Raw genomic sequence first — 16,485 nt, forward strand, 5'->3', positions numbered from 1 at the left:
GAGAGAGAGAGAGAGAGAGAGAGAGAGAGAGAGAGAGAGAGAGAGAGAGAGAGAGAGAGAGAGAGAGAGAGAGAGAGAGAGAGAGAGAGATGGGCCATCATGCTTGAGGGGGGATATACACGGCTGTAATCCAAGGTGGTAGCCAATCAGTCTGTCCGTTTGTATGTGTGATCCTTGAGATCAGAGTTTTAAGAATTATTATGTTTTAATGACCCTGACCCTTTTTACAGAAGCAAATACTTTTAATGTGAAGTGTCACGTCCTGACCAGTAAAAGGGTTATTTGTTATTGTAGTTTGGTCAAGACATGGCAGGGGGTGTTTGTTCATAGTGTTTCGGGGTTTGTTGGGCTATGTTCTTATGTAAGAGGGGTGTTTGTTTTATGTGTTTCGTGGGTTTGTGGTTAATGTTCTATGTTAGTATATTTCTATGTTCATTCTAGTCTTTCTATTTCTATGTTTAGTTAATGGGGTTGACCTTCAATTGGAAGCAGCTGCTCCTCGTTGCTTCTAATTTAAGGTCCTATTTAAGAGGGGTGTGTTTTTATTGGATATTGTGGGTAGTTGTTCCTTGTTTAGTGTTTGTGCACCTGACAGGACTGTTTCGTTTTGTTCTTTTTGTATACGTATTTATTTGTTTCTCCTTCTTCAAAATAAAAAGAAGATGAGTATACATATTCCCACTGCGTTTTGGTCTGATCCTTGCGACAACCGTGACAGAACTACCCACCAACAAAGGACCAAGCAGCAGGGTAAGGAGCACGATGAAGAAGGATGGACATGGGCGGAGATGAGGATGAGCATATCCAGGGCTATGGAGGAGTTAAGGGAGCCTGAGAGGCAGCCCCCCAATTTTTTTTTTTGGGGGGGGGGCACACGGGTAGTTTGGCTAGGCCAGGGTTGAGCCCTAAGCCAACTCCTCGTGCTTACCGGAGGCAGCATGGTACTCGTCAGGCCTCGTGCTATGGGGTGATGCGCATGGCGTCGAGGCCGAGCATCCACAGGCCGGTGTGCTCGGTGCTAGCGTCCCGCATTTTCCCGGGGGGAAGCGGGCACCCAGCCAATACGGGTGGTGCCAGTCCTGCGCTCGAGACCGCCAGTGCGCCTCCACGGCCCAGTGTATCCTGTTCTCGCTCCCCGCACTAGCCCTGAGGTGCGTGTCTCCAGTCTGGTGCCTCCAAAGCCAGCACCACGCACCAGGCCTCCAGTGCGTCAGCCCAGTCTAGTACGTCCTGTTCCCGCTCGTTGCACTAGCCTTGGGGCGCATGTCTCCAGTCTGGTACCTCCACTAGCAGCCCCACGCACCAGGCCTCCAGTGCGTCAGCCCATTCCAGCTCGTCCTGCTCCTGCTCCTCGCACTAGCCCTGTGGTGCGTGTCCCTAGTCTGGCGCTTCCTAAGCCAGCCCCACGCATCAGGCCTTCAGTGCGCAGTGCCTCGTCCAGAGTGTCCGGCGACAGTGCCTCAACCAGAGTGTCCGGCGACAGTGCCTCGTCCAGAGTGTCCGGCGACAGTGCCTCGTCCAGAGTGTCCGGCGACAGTGCCTCGTAGAGAGACGGCCCACAGTCCGGAACCGAGAGAGACGGCCCACAGTCCGGAACCGAGAGAGTTGCCCTACAGTCCGGAATCGGCGTAGCCAGAGTCGCTCTCCAGTCCGGAGCTCCCAGAGTCGCCCTTCAGCCCGAGGTCTCCAGCGACGCGCATCAGCCCGAGGTCTTCAGCGATGCGCCATAGCCCAGAGACTTCGGGAGGGGTAAAATTGAATAAGTATTTAGCAGGGGTGGACAGGTTAGGTTGGGGAGTAAGGCCGGAGCCTGAGCCACCTCCGTAGGAGGAGGTTGGGGAGGGGGGGTGTAGCACAAGAACCGTCGGTGACGGTGGCCACCCTCCCTTCCCTCCCTTTTGTTTTGGATATTTTTTTATTTTTTTTATTTTTTTTTGGGGGGGGGGGTTTGAGGTGCATCCAGGGTCTGCACCTTTGGGGGTACTGTCACATCCTGACCAGTAAAGGGGTTATTTGTTATTGTAGTTTGGTCAGGACGTGGCAGGGGGTGTTTGTTTAGAGTGTTTCAGGGTTTGTTGGGTTATGTTCTTATGTAAGAGTGATGTTTGTTTTATGTGTTTCGGGGTTTGTGGTTAATGTTCTATGTTAGTATATTTCTATGTTCATTCTAGTCTTTCTATTTCTATGTTTAGTTATTGTGGTTGACCTTCAATTGGAAGCAGCTGCTCCACGTTGCTTCTAATTGAAGGTCCTATTTAAGAGGGGTGTGTTCTTATGGGATTTTGTGGGTAGTTGTTCCTTGTTTAGTGTTTGTGCACCTGACAGGACTGTTTTGGTCTTTTTTTGTATACGTATTTATTTGTTTCTCCTTCAAAATAAAAAGATGAGTATACATATTCCTGCTGCGTTTTGGTCTGATCCTTACGACAACTGTGACATGAAGGTGGATGCTGCATATAACAACTACACTGCTCAAAAAATAAAGGGAACACTTAAACAACACAATGTAACTCCAAGTCAATCACACTTCTGTGAAATCAAACTGTCCACTTAGGAAGCAACACTGATTGACAATAAATTTCACATGCTGCTGTGCAAATGGAATAGACAACAGGTGGAAATTATAGGAAATTAGCAAGACACCCCCAATAAAGGAGTGGTTCTGCAGGTGGGGACCACAGACCACTTCTCAGTTCCTATGCTTCCTGGCTGATGTTTTGGTCACTTTTGAATGCTGGCGGTGCTTTCACTCTAGTGGTAGCATGAGACGGAGTCTACAACCCACACAAGTGGCTCAGGTAGTGCAGCTCATCCAGGATGGCACATCAATGCGAGCTGTGGCAAGAAGGTTTGCTGTGTCTGTCAGCGTAGTGTCCAGAGCATGGAGGCGCTACCAGGAGACAGGCCAGTACATCAGCAGACGTGGAGGAGGCCGTAGGAGGGCAACAACCCAGCAGCAGGACCGCTACCTCCGCCTTTGTGCAAGGAGGAGCAGGAGGAGCACTGCCAGAGCCCTGCAAAATGACCTCCAGCAGGCCACAAATGTGCATGTGTCTGCTCAAACGGTCAGAAACAGACTCCATGAGGGTGGTATGAGGGCCCGACGTCCACAGGTGGGGGTTGTCCTTACAGCCCAACACCGTGCAGGACGTTTGGCATTTGCCAGAGAACACCAAGATTGGCAAATTCGCCACTGGCGCCCTGTGCTCTTCACAGATGAAAGCAGGTTCACACTGAGCACATGTGACAGACGTGACAGAGTCTGGAGACACCGTGGAGAACGTTCTGCTGCCTGCAACATCCTCCAGCATGACCGGTTTTGCGGTGGGTCAGTCATGTTGTGGGGTGGCATTTCTTTGGGGGCCGCACAGCCCTCCATGTGCTCGCCAGAGGTAGCCTGACTGCCATTAGGTACCGAGATGAGATCCTCAGACCCCTTGTGAGACCACATGCTGGTGCGGTTGGCCCTGGGTTCCTCCTAATGCAAGACAATGCTAGACCTCATGTGGCTGGAGTGTGTCAGCAGTTCCTGCAAGAGGAAGGCATTGATGCTATGGACTGGCCCACCCGTTCCCCAGAACTAAATCCAATTGAGCACATCTGGGACATCATGTCTCGCTCCATCCACCAACGCCACGTTGCGCCACAGACTGTCCAGGAGTTGGTGGATGCTTTAGTCCAGGTCTGGGAGGAGATCCCTCAGGAGACCATCCGCCACCTCATCAGGAGCATGCCCAGGCGTTGTAGGGAGGTCATACAGGCACGTGGAGGCCACACACACTACTGAGCCTCATTTTGACTTGTTTTGAGGACATTACATCAAAGTTGGATCAGCCTGTAGTGTGGTTTTCCACTTTAATTTTGAGTGTGACTCCAAATCCAGACCTCCATGGGTTGATAAATTGGATATCCATTGATTATTTTTGTTTGATTTTGTTGTCAGCACATTCAACTATGTAAAGAAAAAAGTATTTAATAAGATTATTTAATTCATTCAGATCTAGGATGTGTTATTTTAGTGTTCCCTTTATTTTTTGGAGCAGTAAATTATTTTTAGATCCCAGTCTCTATTTTACTTGTACAAAGATTTTGGATTGAGAAGACTTTAATTTTTTGTCTACACCTTTCTGGAGTTGGAGCTCACTGTGTCAGGAGCGTCTGTCTGCACGCAAGACCTGCTACACGAGCGCAGGTGCGCACTGAAGGCTAGGAGCGGAGAAGCGGTTATCGGATTGGAAAACCTGATACACCTTGGGCTATGGAAAAATCTAAGTTCTACACAACGTCTACTGGTCATTGCACACCTGTGCTGAAATACCTCTAAAAACCAGCATTATGTATCTGTTACTGTGTCTGCTCTTTACTCAATGCCATCCTGGATTACATAGGATAAATGATCAATGGGTGAGTGAATTATCTTCGCCTTATACCCTACAATTTGCAAACACTCCGAGACCATCATGTCAATACCACCAGGAACTTGGTCTCTCTCTGCAATAACACTTGTACCACTCTCAAATGCAACTGGACCTATACTTGATGGCATACTTCCAAAATCTTAAATTATTGAATTACCTTTTTTCTGTGTCGAAATAATCAGTTCGTTTTATTGACAAAGATGCTGGCTAAACCAAGTCCTCACGCATTACCGAGGTAAAGACAGTTTCAGGTTGGATATTTGATGGATATTCGCCTGCAGTTTTCCTTACCTCCACCAACAGTAGTTAGGGACCGTCAACATAGTGACAAATCAAATTTGTCTAGTTTCAATAGCTATTTAACAATCACTCCTAAAACTTTAGAAACTGGTTCTAGCTAACCTGATGTCATAGACACACTTTGCACACATTTTTCTTTGTCGATTTATATCTCGCACTATTTAAAATTATTTATTTACATTTTTGAATTTCATTGGTCATATCACCTACTGGACTCAAATAAGGTTCAGAATGTCCACTGACGACCCTTCTATATTGCACACCCTGTAGTTTGTCCATTTTCATCTCACACGTTTTACATGAATTTTTCTAAAGTAAAAATGTCAATAGCTCCTTGGTCATGTGACCTAGTGACTTCAAACAAGGTTCAGAATGTCCATTGACTACCCTTCTATATTGCTATACAACTCGCCTTCAGTGGCCTCCAACTGCTCTTAAATGCAAGTAAAACTAAATGCATGCTCTTCAACCAATCGCAGCTCGCACCTGCCCACCCGCCTAGCATCACTACTCTGGACGGTTCTGACTTAGAATATGTGGACATCTACAAATACCTAGGTGTCTGGTTAGACTGTAAACTCTCCTTCCAGACTCACATTAAGCATCTCCAATCCAAAATTAAATCTGGAATCGGCTTCCTATTTCACAACAAAGCATCCTTCACTCATGCTGCCAAACATACCATCGTAAAACTGACTATTCTACCGATCCTTGACTTCGGCGATGTCATTTACAAAATAGCCTCCAACAGTCTACTCAACAAATTGGATGTTGTCTATCACATTGCCATCCGTTTTGTCACCAAAGCCCCATATACTACCCACCACTGCGACCTGTATGCTCTCGTTGGCTGGCCCTCGCTTCATACTCGTCGCCAAACCCACTGGCTCCAGGTCATCTATAAGTCTCTGCTAGGTAAAGCCCCGCCTTATCTCAGGTCACTGGTCACCATAGCAGCACCCACCCATAGCACGTGCTCCAGCAGGCATATTTCACTGGTCACCCCCAAAGCCAATTCCTTCTTTGGCCGCCTTTCCTTCCAGTTCTCTGCTGCCAATGACTGGAACGAATTGCAAAAATCACTGAAGCTGGAGACTCATATCATATCTCCCCAGCTATCAGAGCAGCTTACAGATCATTGCACCTGTACATAGGCCATCTATAAATAGCCCATCCAACTACCTCATCCCCATATTGTTATTTTATTTATATATATAAAAAAAAATGCTCCTTTGCACCCCAGTATCTCTACTTGCAAAATCATCTTCTGCACATCTATCACTCCAGTGTTTATTTGCGAAATTGTAATTGTTTCCCCACTAAGGCCTATTTATTGCCTTACCTTCCTAATATTACTTCATTTGCACACACTGTATATAGACTTTTCTATTGTGTTATTGACTGTACGTTTGTTTATTGCATGTGTAACTCTGTGTTGTTGTTTGTGTCACACTGCTTTGCTTTATCTTAGGCCAGGTCACGGTTGTAAATGAGAACTTGTTGTCAACTGGCTTACCTGGTTAAATAAAGGTGATATATATATATATATATATAATTATATATATATATATATTTTTAAATACAATATGTGGGAATGTCTTATGTCCATCCTACATGTAGTGTTGGTACATGGAATATTCCTCAACTGCATATATCATAAATTGCTATTGCAAATAGAAGTATTATGTTCAACAACTGACATTTTCAGATATTATTTTGACAAACACACTGGTGCTTAGAATTCATTCTCTATTGTCATAGATTTGGTGGGCACTGTCATCTGTGATCTTTGTGATATGACTTTCTTTAAGCACGTACTGATGAAACTGTCACTTAATATTATTTTCTTAAAGTCTACATTTATTAAAGCTCTACATTTATTCACTCTGTGATAGGGTATGATCCTATATGCTACTTTGCTATTGTCCTGTAAAGGGTAGCCTAGGGGTTAGAGCATTGGGCTAGTAACTGAAAGGTTGCAAGTTTGAATCCCTGAGCCGACAAGGTACAAATCTGTCGTTCTGCCCCTGAACAAGGCAGTTAACCCACTGTTCCTAGGCCATCATTGAAAGAATTTGTACTTAACTGACTTGCCTAGTTAAATAAAGGTAAAAATAATGTATGGCCTTCCCTGTAGCTCAGTTGGTAGAGCATGGTGTTTGGAACGCCAGGGTTGTGGGTTCAATTCCCACGGGGGGCCAGCACAGAGAAAAAAAAGAAAATGTATGAAATGTATGCATTCACTACTGTAAGTCGCTCTGGATAAGAGTGTCTGCTAAATGACTAAAATGTAAATGTATAATTTAGGCTGTGTGTAGAATGGGGCATAAAGGATATTACATCTACTACTAAATTACTACTAGATTATAGTGATAAGGAAAACAGTATACAAATTTGGCCTGTGTATTAATTTGCCGATAACTAATCAGAATTCCATTATGTTTACATAAAAAATAGAGTACTTCAAAATGAGAAGATCTGCCATGGAAAAGATGACTGGGTGGACATAAAGTGGAAAGGAGGGGTAATAACACATACCATGCAGCAGGACATGAAAATGAACAAACTAAAGGGTGTGCAATATATACTGCTCAAAAAAATAAAGGGAACACTTAAACAACACATCCTAGATCTGAATGAAAGAAATAATCTTATTAAATACTTTTTTCTTTACATAGTTGAATGTGCTGACAACAAAATCACACAAAAATAATCAATGGAAATCCAATTTATCAACCCATGGAGGTCTGGATTACGAGTCACATTCAAAATTAAAGTGGAAAACCACACTACAGACTGATCCAACTTTGATGTAATGTCCTTAAAACAAGTCAAAATGAGGCTCAGTAGTGTGTGTGGCCTCCACGTGCCTGTATGACCTCCCTACAACGCCTGGGCATGCTCCTGATGAGGTGGTGGATGGTCTCCTGAGGGATCTCCTCCCAGACCTGGACTAAAGCATCTGCCAACTCCTGGACAGTCTGTGGTGCAACGTGGCATTGGTGGATGGAGCGAGACATGATGTCCCAGATGTGCTCAATTGGATTCAGGTCTGGGGAACGGGCGGGCCAGTCCATAGCATCAATGCCTTCCTCTTGCAGGAACTGCTGACACACTCCAGCCACATGAGGTCTAGCATTGTCTTGCATCAGGAGGAACCCAGGGCCAACCGCACCAGCATATGGTCTCACAAGGGGTCTGAGGATCTCATCTCGGTACCTAATGGCAGTCAGGCTACCTCTGGCGAGCACATGGAGGGCTGTGCGGCCCCCCAAAGAAATGCCACCCCACACCATGACTGACCCACCGCCAAACCGGTCATGCTGGAGGATGTTGCAGGCAGCAGAACGTTCTCCACGGCGTCTCCAGACTCTGTCACGTCTGTCACATGTGCTCAGTGTGAACCTGCTTTCATCTGTGAAGAGCACAGGGCGCCAGTGGCGAATTTGCCAATCTTGGTGTTCTCTGGCAAATGCCAAACGTCCTGCACGGTGTTGGGCTGTAAGCTCAACCCCCACCTGTGGACGTCGGGCCCTCATACCACCCTCATGGAGTCTGTTTCTGACCGTTTGAGCAGACACATGCACATTTGTGGCCTGCTGGAGGTCATTTTGCAGGGCTCTGGCAGTGCTTCTCCTGCTCCTCCTTGCACAAAGGTGGAGGTAGCGGTCCTGCTGCTGGGTTGTTGCCCTCCTACGGCCTCCACCACGTCTCCTGATGTACTGGCCTGTCTCCTGGTAGCGCCTCCATGCTCTGGACACTACGCTGACAGACACAGCAAACCTTCTTGCCACAGCTCGCATTGATGTGCCATCCTGGATGAGCTGTACTACCTGAGCCACTTGTGTGGGTTGTAGACTCCGTCTCATGCTACCACTAGAGTGAAAGCACCGCCAGCATTCAAAAGTGACCAAAACATCAGCCAGGAAGCATAGGAACTGAGAAGTGGTCTGTGGTCCCCACCTGCAGAACCACTCCTTTATTGGGGGTGTCTTGCTAATTGCTCATAATTTCCACCTGTTGTCTATTCCATTTGCACAACAGCATGTGAAATTTATTGTCAATCAGTGTTGCTTCCTAAGTGGACAGTTTGATTTCACAGAAGTGTGATTGACTTGGAGTTACATTGTGTTGTTTAAGTGTTCCCTTTATTTTTTTGAGCAGTGTAGAATGGTCGTCAGTGGAAATAATGAACCTTGTTTGAAGTCATTAGGTCACATGACCAATGAGCTATTTGAAATCTTACATTTTTAAAAATACATGTAAAATCTTGTGATATGAAATTGGACAAACTAAAGGGTGTGCAATATAGAAGGGTAGTCAGTGGACATTCTGAACCTTGTTTGAGTCAAGTAGGTCACATGAGCAAGGAGCTATTGAAATTTGAATGTAAAAAAAGTTTGTACTTTGTTTATGCTTCCTAACTAATTCAACTAGGAATACAAGATGCTGCTCACATTTCCACATGGTTATTGGCTTTGGAAAGTGAACTAATGTCCAAATTGTGAAAATTAGACCTGTGCAATGTTGTGCACAATTCTTCCAATATCATGACACTTATTTGGAGTCTGTGGCTCAAGTGGTTTGAAAGCTATTGAGGTTTGAAAGTGCGAATATCCAACTTGAAACTGTCTTTTTACATTTACGTCATTTAGCAGACGCTCTTATCCAGAGCGACTTACAAATTGGTGCATTATGATATCCAGTGGAACAACCATTTTACAATAGTACATCTCTCTATTTTTTTTTGGGGGGGGGGGGGGGGGGGCTATATCCTATCCCAGGTATTCCTTAAAGAGTTGGGGTTTCAGGTGTCTATGGAAGGTGGTCTTTACCTCGGTTCACGCATTGGGCAACTGAGATATATTGTTATGCTTTTATTGTTGATCTCTGGTAATGTGTGACCAAACCCTGGGCCGGTAGATACCATGCAATCTCTACCGACTCCCTATGATTTTAAAAACAGAGCAGGTTTTGGTGTCTTGCATGTTAATGTCAGAAGTCTATTTCCAAAAATAGACATGATTAGAATATGGGCCAAAACGACAAATGCAGACGTAACGTTTTTTTCAGAAACTTGGCTAAAGAAATCTGTGTCAAATAACTCGATTTCTATTGATGGTACACCGTTTTTAGAACAGATGAGTAAAGGAGGAGGGTTTGCAATTTATGTTAAATCCGAATTTAACACCTCTGAAAATCTCTCGATTATCAAAGCCAAACATTTTGAATTGCTTGCGGTTAAAGTGAGCATATATAAGGACTCCCGCATCACTGTAGTCGGCTGCTACAGACCGCCCTCGGTTTAAGAGATGCACTTAACTCTCTTTCTGATGTCCTGCCCAAGCTAAATGACTCCGAATTCATTATTTTAGGAGATTTGAACTGGGACATGTTTACATCTGTATAAGACTATTTTAAAGAACTGTGTGACTCTCTGAATCTCGCTCAATTAATTAATGTGACTACAAGACCGAATCCCAGAGCACCTAACAAATCAACGCTATTGGACATTATGCTAACAAATACCCCTCACAAATACACATCGACTGGGATATTCTGTAATGATGTCAGTGATCCCTGTGCAATTGCTTGTGTTTTAAATACAAAAATGACCAAAGCCAAACCCCGTTATATTTTTGTAAGACATTTTAGACAGTTTGATGAGCATCCGTTCATGATCTGTACCATAATATTGAGAGATTAAGTCTGATTCCCGATGTTGACACTGCCTGGAACTATTTTTTATTTGTGATAAGCATGCCCCTGTGAAGAAATGTAGAATCAGTGGAAGGGACAATCCCTGGTTTTCAGATAACTTGGCAGAATTAATTAGAAAAAGACATGTATATTGGGCTCTAGCTAGACATACAAATGCTCCTGTTGACTGGGCCTCTTTCAGAGCGCTAAGAAACAAATTCACAGTATTGACCAGGAAGTCCAAATCAGGTTACTATTTAAATGCAGTCACAGAGAACCTAAACAACCCTACCAAGTTCTGGAAGCTAATCAAATCAGTGCCAGGTTCTAATGTATCCTCTGGCCTTCCTGACCATTTAATGATGGATTCTAATTAAGTGAAAGATAAAGCCGATACTGTAGGTGTTTTTAACAAGCACTTCATATCTGCTGGTTCAGTTTTTGATAATGGTGGGGCCCAGGCCTCTAAAGTAAGCTCTGTTACAGTCAACTATGATATAGACTCTCATGTGAACCATTTTAACTTTGAGCCTGTTTTTTATACTGAGGTCTATAAAGCACTAAAGGCAATAGACACTGAAAAGTCTGCAGGTCGAGACAACTTGGACCACATTTTCAACTTGAGTCTCTTTACCAATTCCATACGCAGCATTTAGAAATCTGCTGAAGGGTGGAGATCCCTCAGACGCTAATAACTATCGTCCTATCTCCAAACTCCCTATCCTGGCCAAAGTCTATGAATCCCTAGTGAACATCACAATTATAAAAATTCTTAATTGAAAATAACATACTGAGCAGGGTTCAGACTGGCTTTAGATCGGGGCACAGCACCACAACTGCAGCTATGGCAGTGGCAAATTACATCATTAATGCACTTGATAAAAAGCAACACTGTGCTGCTCTTTTTGTGGATTTATCAAAGGCCTTTGAATCAGTTGACCATGTTGCTAGCTAAACTCAGAAACATTTGTCTCAGTGAAGGGGCCAATTGGTTTAGGTACTATCTTTCTGTCAGAACACAATGTGCATATGCTGACAATCACAAGTCTAGCTTTCTTGAGATTAATAGATGTGTGCCCCAGGGTTCCATTTGAGCACCTGTGTTGTTCTCACTTTTTATTAATGATTTGGGAAATGGGATGCAAAGTTACATCTATATGCACATGATACAGTCATATATTCATGTGCTTCTTCTCTGGTTCAGGCTGTTGGAGAGCTCCAGACTGCTTTTCAGTCACTGCAGATCTCCCTTTATGGTCTCAAACTGGTCTTGAATATACAAAAAAACTAAATTCATGACCTTTACCAGAGCTAGAACTCTGCCAAAGAATGTTAGCATTGTCACATCTGGTGGCTTATCCATTGAAAAAGTGTCATCCTACAAATACCTAGGTATTTGTTTGGATGACAAGTTGTCCTTTAAAGTTCATGTGGATAATCTTGTGACAAAGCTTACATTGAAATTGGGTTTTTATTTTAGTAATAAGGCTTGCTTCCAGCATTTGGCTAGAAAGAAGCTTGTTCAGGCCACTTTTCTCTCTGTAATTGATTATGGTGACTTGCTGTATATGCATGCAATCTCTTCCATCTTACAGAGACTGGACTCTGTTTATCATGCATCCTTGCGCTTTATTACAAATGCCAAGTCACTCACCCACCATTGCACATTGTACCAAATGGTAGGTTGGACCTCACTTTATATGCGCAGAAAGATACATTTGTATGTGTTCATCTACAAAGCCCTTTTGAGTAAACTCCCTCTTTACTTATGTAGTCTGGTCTCCTTCACCACCAGCAGTTACCATACCCGGTCTGCTAGATGGTTGCTACTTAAAGTCCCCAGGACATTCACAGTACTAGGCAAGACTGCCTTCTCGTCTTGTGCACCAGACGCATGGAATAGTCTACAATCCATGCTTCATCTATATATGTTAGTGCCACTGAATTAATAAAAAATATTGATGGGAGACTCTGTTACAGAGGAGTGTAAATGCTTTTTTTAAGGCTGGATCATGTTGTATTGTTGTATGTTTTAATTATGTAATGTATTCATTGTTGCCGCCTTCTTGGCCAGGTCTTCCTTGAAAAACAGACTCTGGGTCTCAATGGGCTTTTCCTGGTTAAATAAATAAAAAGCATAAGGAGTGACAAATTCCAGAATGGAACTGAAGGCCCACAATTGTCAGTATGACATTTGTTCAATATTGGTTTATTACAATTTAATTTGACTCTATTAGCAGAGTTTGAGAATATTAGCCTGTGTGGTAAAATAATAGTTTGAGTACTAGCTATTGATGAACCTGTTAATGTATTAATTGTTTGATCGATGTGTTATGTGAAGACCCTGCTAGAGGAGCTGGATGACATCAGTCTGAGTGTGGACAGTGTGAGAGACCAGGCCACCCTGATGACCAGTAGAGGTCCTGCCTGCAGAGATGTAGTGGAACCCAAACTGGCCAAACTCAACCTAAATTTCCACATGGTCTCCCAGTGCATCAAAGCTGCCATGGTACAACTACTCTCACATCACTGTTTCAGTGTGTTACAATTACAACTGTTCAGAGCTTTGTCATTCAATCCGTCGACACGCACAGAGGTGTAATTCTGTCACTCTTTTGTTTCTGGTACCCAGATGTGCTGTAGGTTCCCTTCTTTGCGAGGCATTGGAAACCTCCCTGGTCTTTGTGTTTGAATATGTATTTGAAATTCACTGCTCCACTGATGGACCTTACAGATAATTGTATATGTGGGTTACAGAGATGAGGTAGTCATTCAAAAATAATGTTAAACACTATTATTGCACACAGAGTGAATCCATGCAATTTATTATGTGACTTGTTACATTTTTACTGCTGAAATTATTTAGTCTTTACATAAAAAAGGTGTTGAATACTTATTGATTCAAGGCATTTCAGCTTTTGATTTTTAATTCATTTGCTAAACTTTCTAAAAATATAATTCCACTTTGACATTATGATTTAATCAATTTTAAATTCAACAAAATGTGGAACAAGTCTAGGGGTGTGAATACTTTCTGAGGGCACTGTATATCTTAACACAGTAAAAATACAATTATCGCATTGACAAGAGTACATTGTACAGATTGAGAGAGGGATAGTAACATTAACAAGCTTTTTAATATGAATACATTGAAGTGCATTGCTCCATTTCAGATGTAAATGTATTCCCGTCTCATAGCACAGTAGAGCTCTGTTTAAGATCTGGAGGACATTTGGCCTTGGCTATATTATCCTGGTAATCTGTTTGTGTGTGTCTATATCCCTCTCTCGTCTCTACAGGAGATGAGGATGCTGAGAGTGAGACAGGTGGAGATCTCCATGGACTCTTCTTCTTTATACAGCTTCACAGAGACACAAAGACAGGACCTGACTGGAGAAGTCAGAGACGTTCTTTCATTATCATTACACGTAGGCTTACGGTTTTTACTAGCTAGCTAGCTTGGCAGCTAAGGCTAAACTGTAACAGCTGTGAATAATTTTTTTCACTATCTGTCTTTATTTTAATTACCTTGTTTTGTTGTGACATATGTTAGTTACGTTAAAGGGGAAGTTCACCCATTTCTACGTGTGGCCTGATTTTCACTCTTTCTGTGCTTTCATCCTCATCCTTTTTTAAAATATTTTATTTTGGTTGTCACATTTTGCGGAGTCATCACTTGCCATTGACTATAATCCAAATACACTCAAACACTCCACACCAACTCATATTACATCAGAATCCTATTCTGAATGATGTATGTGCACTTAATTTTGGATTTGTTTTCACTGTGCCATAAATCCATGTTTGAAAGATGCTGTTTACAATAACAAAAATATACAAATGTGGATTCATGGGACAGTACAGAAACATCATTCAGAATATGATTTGGATTGGAGTGTTTTGGAGTCTTTTCTAACATGCTTTAGACACATTTTCATAATGCATTGTAGTCGATGGCAAGTGATGACTCAGCAAACATTTTCTACCTATTGACTCTGTAATGAAACAATACATTAAAAAAAATGTGTGGTTCAACTATAATCCCAGAAAGAGTGAAAATATATATATATAGTGTCCTGTCTTTGGCTATGCCGGATTAAGTGATATGACATGCTAACCTATAAAATTCTTTCTCTAATTAATATTACCTGATTAAGCTAATCATGTAAATGTAATTAACTAGAAAGTCGGGGCACCACGGAAGAACGTTTATAGAGCCGTTATCTTCCGAATAAACTCTTAAAATACTTAGTAATACTTTACATCGGTAGCAGTCAATATTAACCCATATCTTATTTTCAGTCTCATAATGAAAGTTGTAAATTCTTGGCTATCTTCACAAACCCTGGCTAACAAGTTGAATCAGCAATACAAAATTGGGTTTAATTATTTATTTACTAAATAAACTAAGCACACGGAATTACAAATACACAGAATACAGATGATGTCATACAGAAAACGTCCCGGTGGACGGAACCTGTATCATGGCTGGTTACACAAAGGAAAGGGGGTTGGGCTTGAATGAAAGAGCGGGAAGACTTAGGAATAAAGAAACAGCAGCTATGCTATCGTAAATACATTATCTTATGCATTCTAAATTACCGCCCTTTTTGAAAAGGAAAATGCAATAAATATTTACTCTGAGCTGCGCTTCGGTAGATTGGTCGTAGATGCTGGCCGGGTTGGTCAACAGATCTTCCTGTACTCGGAAGAATGTCTCTGGTGGTAAATTGGATACGTGGTGGTATCTTCGTCCGTCTGTTAGACTGGATCCGTCGTCCGTCCTTTCCTAGCCCACGTCTACAGCGGCCGCTGCTAACTCAACGGCTAGGAAGTATCACTTCTGTAGTGAATAAGCTCAAAGTTCATACCATTCGCCACCAAAGCTCACGCCGAGGTTGGCTTAGTTCTGTACTTGACGTGTGTCCTTCTAACGTAGAGGCTGCAGACCTCACGTACTGGAACAACATGGTTATCTTTTCGTCAAAGGCTTATATAGTGGAGAGGGGGTGGATGTGTTTCATCGTTTATAACCCCTGTCTCTTCACATGGTTGGGCCATTGATCAAGCAGGGCACTTTCCTTATGAAAACCCAATTCTCTCATTTGGAAGCTAAAATTACATTTAATCTCCTAACAAACAATTTCAATATCAAACATTTCAATTGCATAACAATTCCATGTTACTCTGATAACTAGAGGGTGTATACTTTCTCAGGTACAGTTTATGTCGTCCTGTCATCAGTCATAATGTCTCAGATGACAACCAAACTGACATACATACTCATTACGTTCCAAAGCATATTTCCAACTGGTTTTATTACCAAAATATGGTTCCTTTTCCCCATTTGTTTGATGTTCCCAGACTCTCTATATTTAACGCAGGCCATTCAAGTCCTTCAGTAGGGTCAGAGAGGGGAAGGGAGAAAGGTATTTATGGGGGGGGGTCATAAACCTTACCCACAGGCCAACGTCATGACAGTCCCCCAATGTTGGGTTCAATCTTGCGATTAAACTGCATGTTGTAAACCAACATAAAAATGAATGTGGGTTGTCCTGGTTGTGGATCATCGTTGTGGTCCCCATCTGGCGGTCGACCCGGGTAGGGTCTCTGCAAATGAAGAAGTCCGTTCCATGGCTCGGCAGCGGATGTCCAGATTGGGATCGCCGTTCCGGACCCGTCGTCTGGTCGTCCAGACTGGAATATCTGGGCAGTAACTTAGGCAGATGTTAACAACGCACACACACTCATGAAATATATCATTACATTTCCTCCCAAATGAGCGGCATTGTGGCACTAACTGATGGTTGTATGGGGGAGTTGTTTATGGCTCTATCACTTTCTATGTGCCGAAGAAAATGAAACAAAATGAATGAAAGCATAAACAAAACAAAATATAGTTATGCCACCTTAATCATCTAATTGGACTGTATTCTATCTACGTCCATGGTCTTGGCAAAATGACCCTATCATGGCATTGTCTAATGTCATATCTAGGGCTTTCCTAATTTGCGGGGTGGCGCTTAGGGTACTATCCTAAGTTGACAACTATATGATAAGTCTACAG

At 42.9% G+C, this 16,485-nt stretch overlaps 1 protein-coding gene and 1 non-coding gene across 2 annotated transcripts; both read left to right on the top strand.

The window, feature by feature from the left end:
* The first annotated feature begins 6,842 nt into the window (after window positions 1-6,842).
* On the top strand, window positions 6,843-6,918 carry trnap-ugg (transfer RNA proline (anticodon UGG)). Its single transcript has one exon. It is a non-coding gene; the product is annotated as a tRNA-Pro (tRNA).
* Window positions 6,919-12,628: 5,710 nt separating this feature from the next.
* LOC123727312 (utrophin) lies at window positions 12,629-15,797 on the top strand. The gene is made up of 3 exons (XM_045696078.1): window positions 12,629-12,927; window positions 13,718-13,846; window positions 15,783-15,797. The coding sequence occupies exons 1-3, from the start codon at window positions 12,745-12,747 to the stop codon at window positions 15,795-15,797; spliced, it is 327 nt and encodes a 108-aa protein (XP_045552034.1). The 5' UTR covers window positions 12,629-12,744.
* Window positions 15,798-16,485: the final 688 nt, after the last annotated feature.

This window comes from Salmo salar, chromosome ssa15 (assembly GCF_905237065.1).
Source record: "Salmo salar chromosome ssa15, Ssal_v3.1, whole genome shotgun sequence".
Lineage (NCBI taxonomy): Eukaryota > Metazoa > Chordata > Actinopteri > Salmoniformes > Salmonidae > Salmo > Salmo salar.

Excerpts from the sequence above, each read along its gene's own strand:
- LOC123727312 (XM_045696078.1), top strand. The coding sequence starts at position 12,745 with ATGTGTTATGTGAAGACCCTGCTAGAGGAGCTGGATGACATCAGTCTG. Across the intron at positions 12,928-13,717 it reads AGTGCATCAAAGCTGCCATG|GAGATGAGGATGCTGAGAGT; the intron begins GTACAACTACTC and ends TCGTCTCTACAG.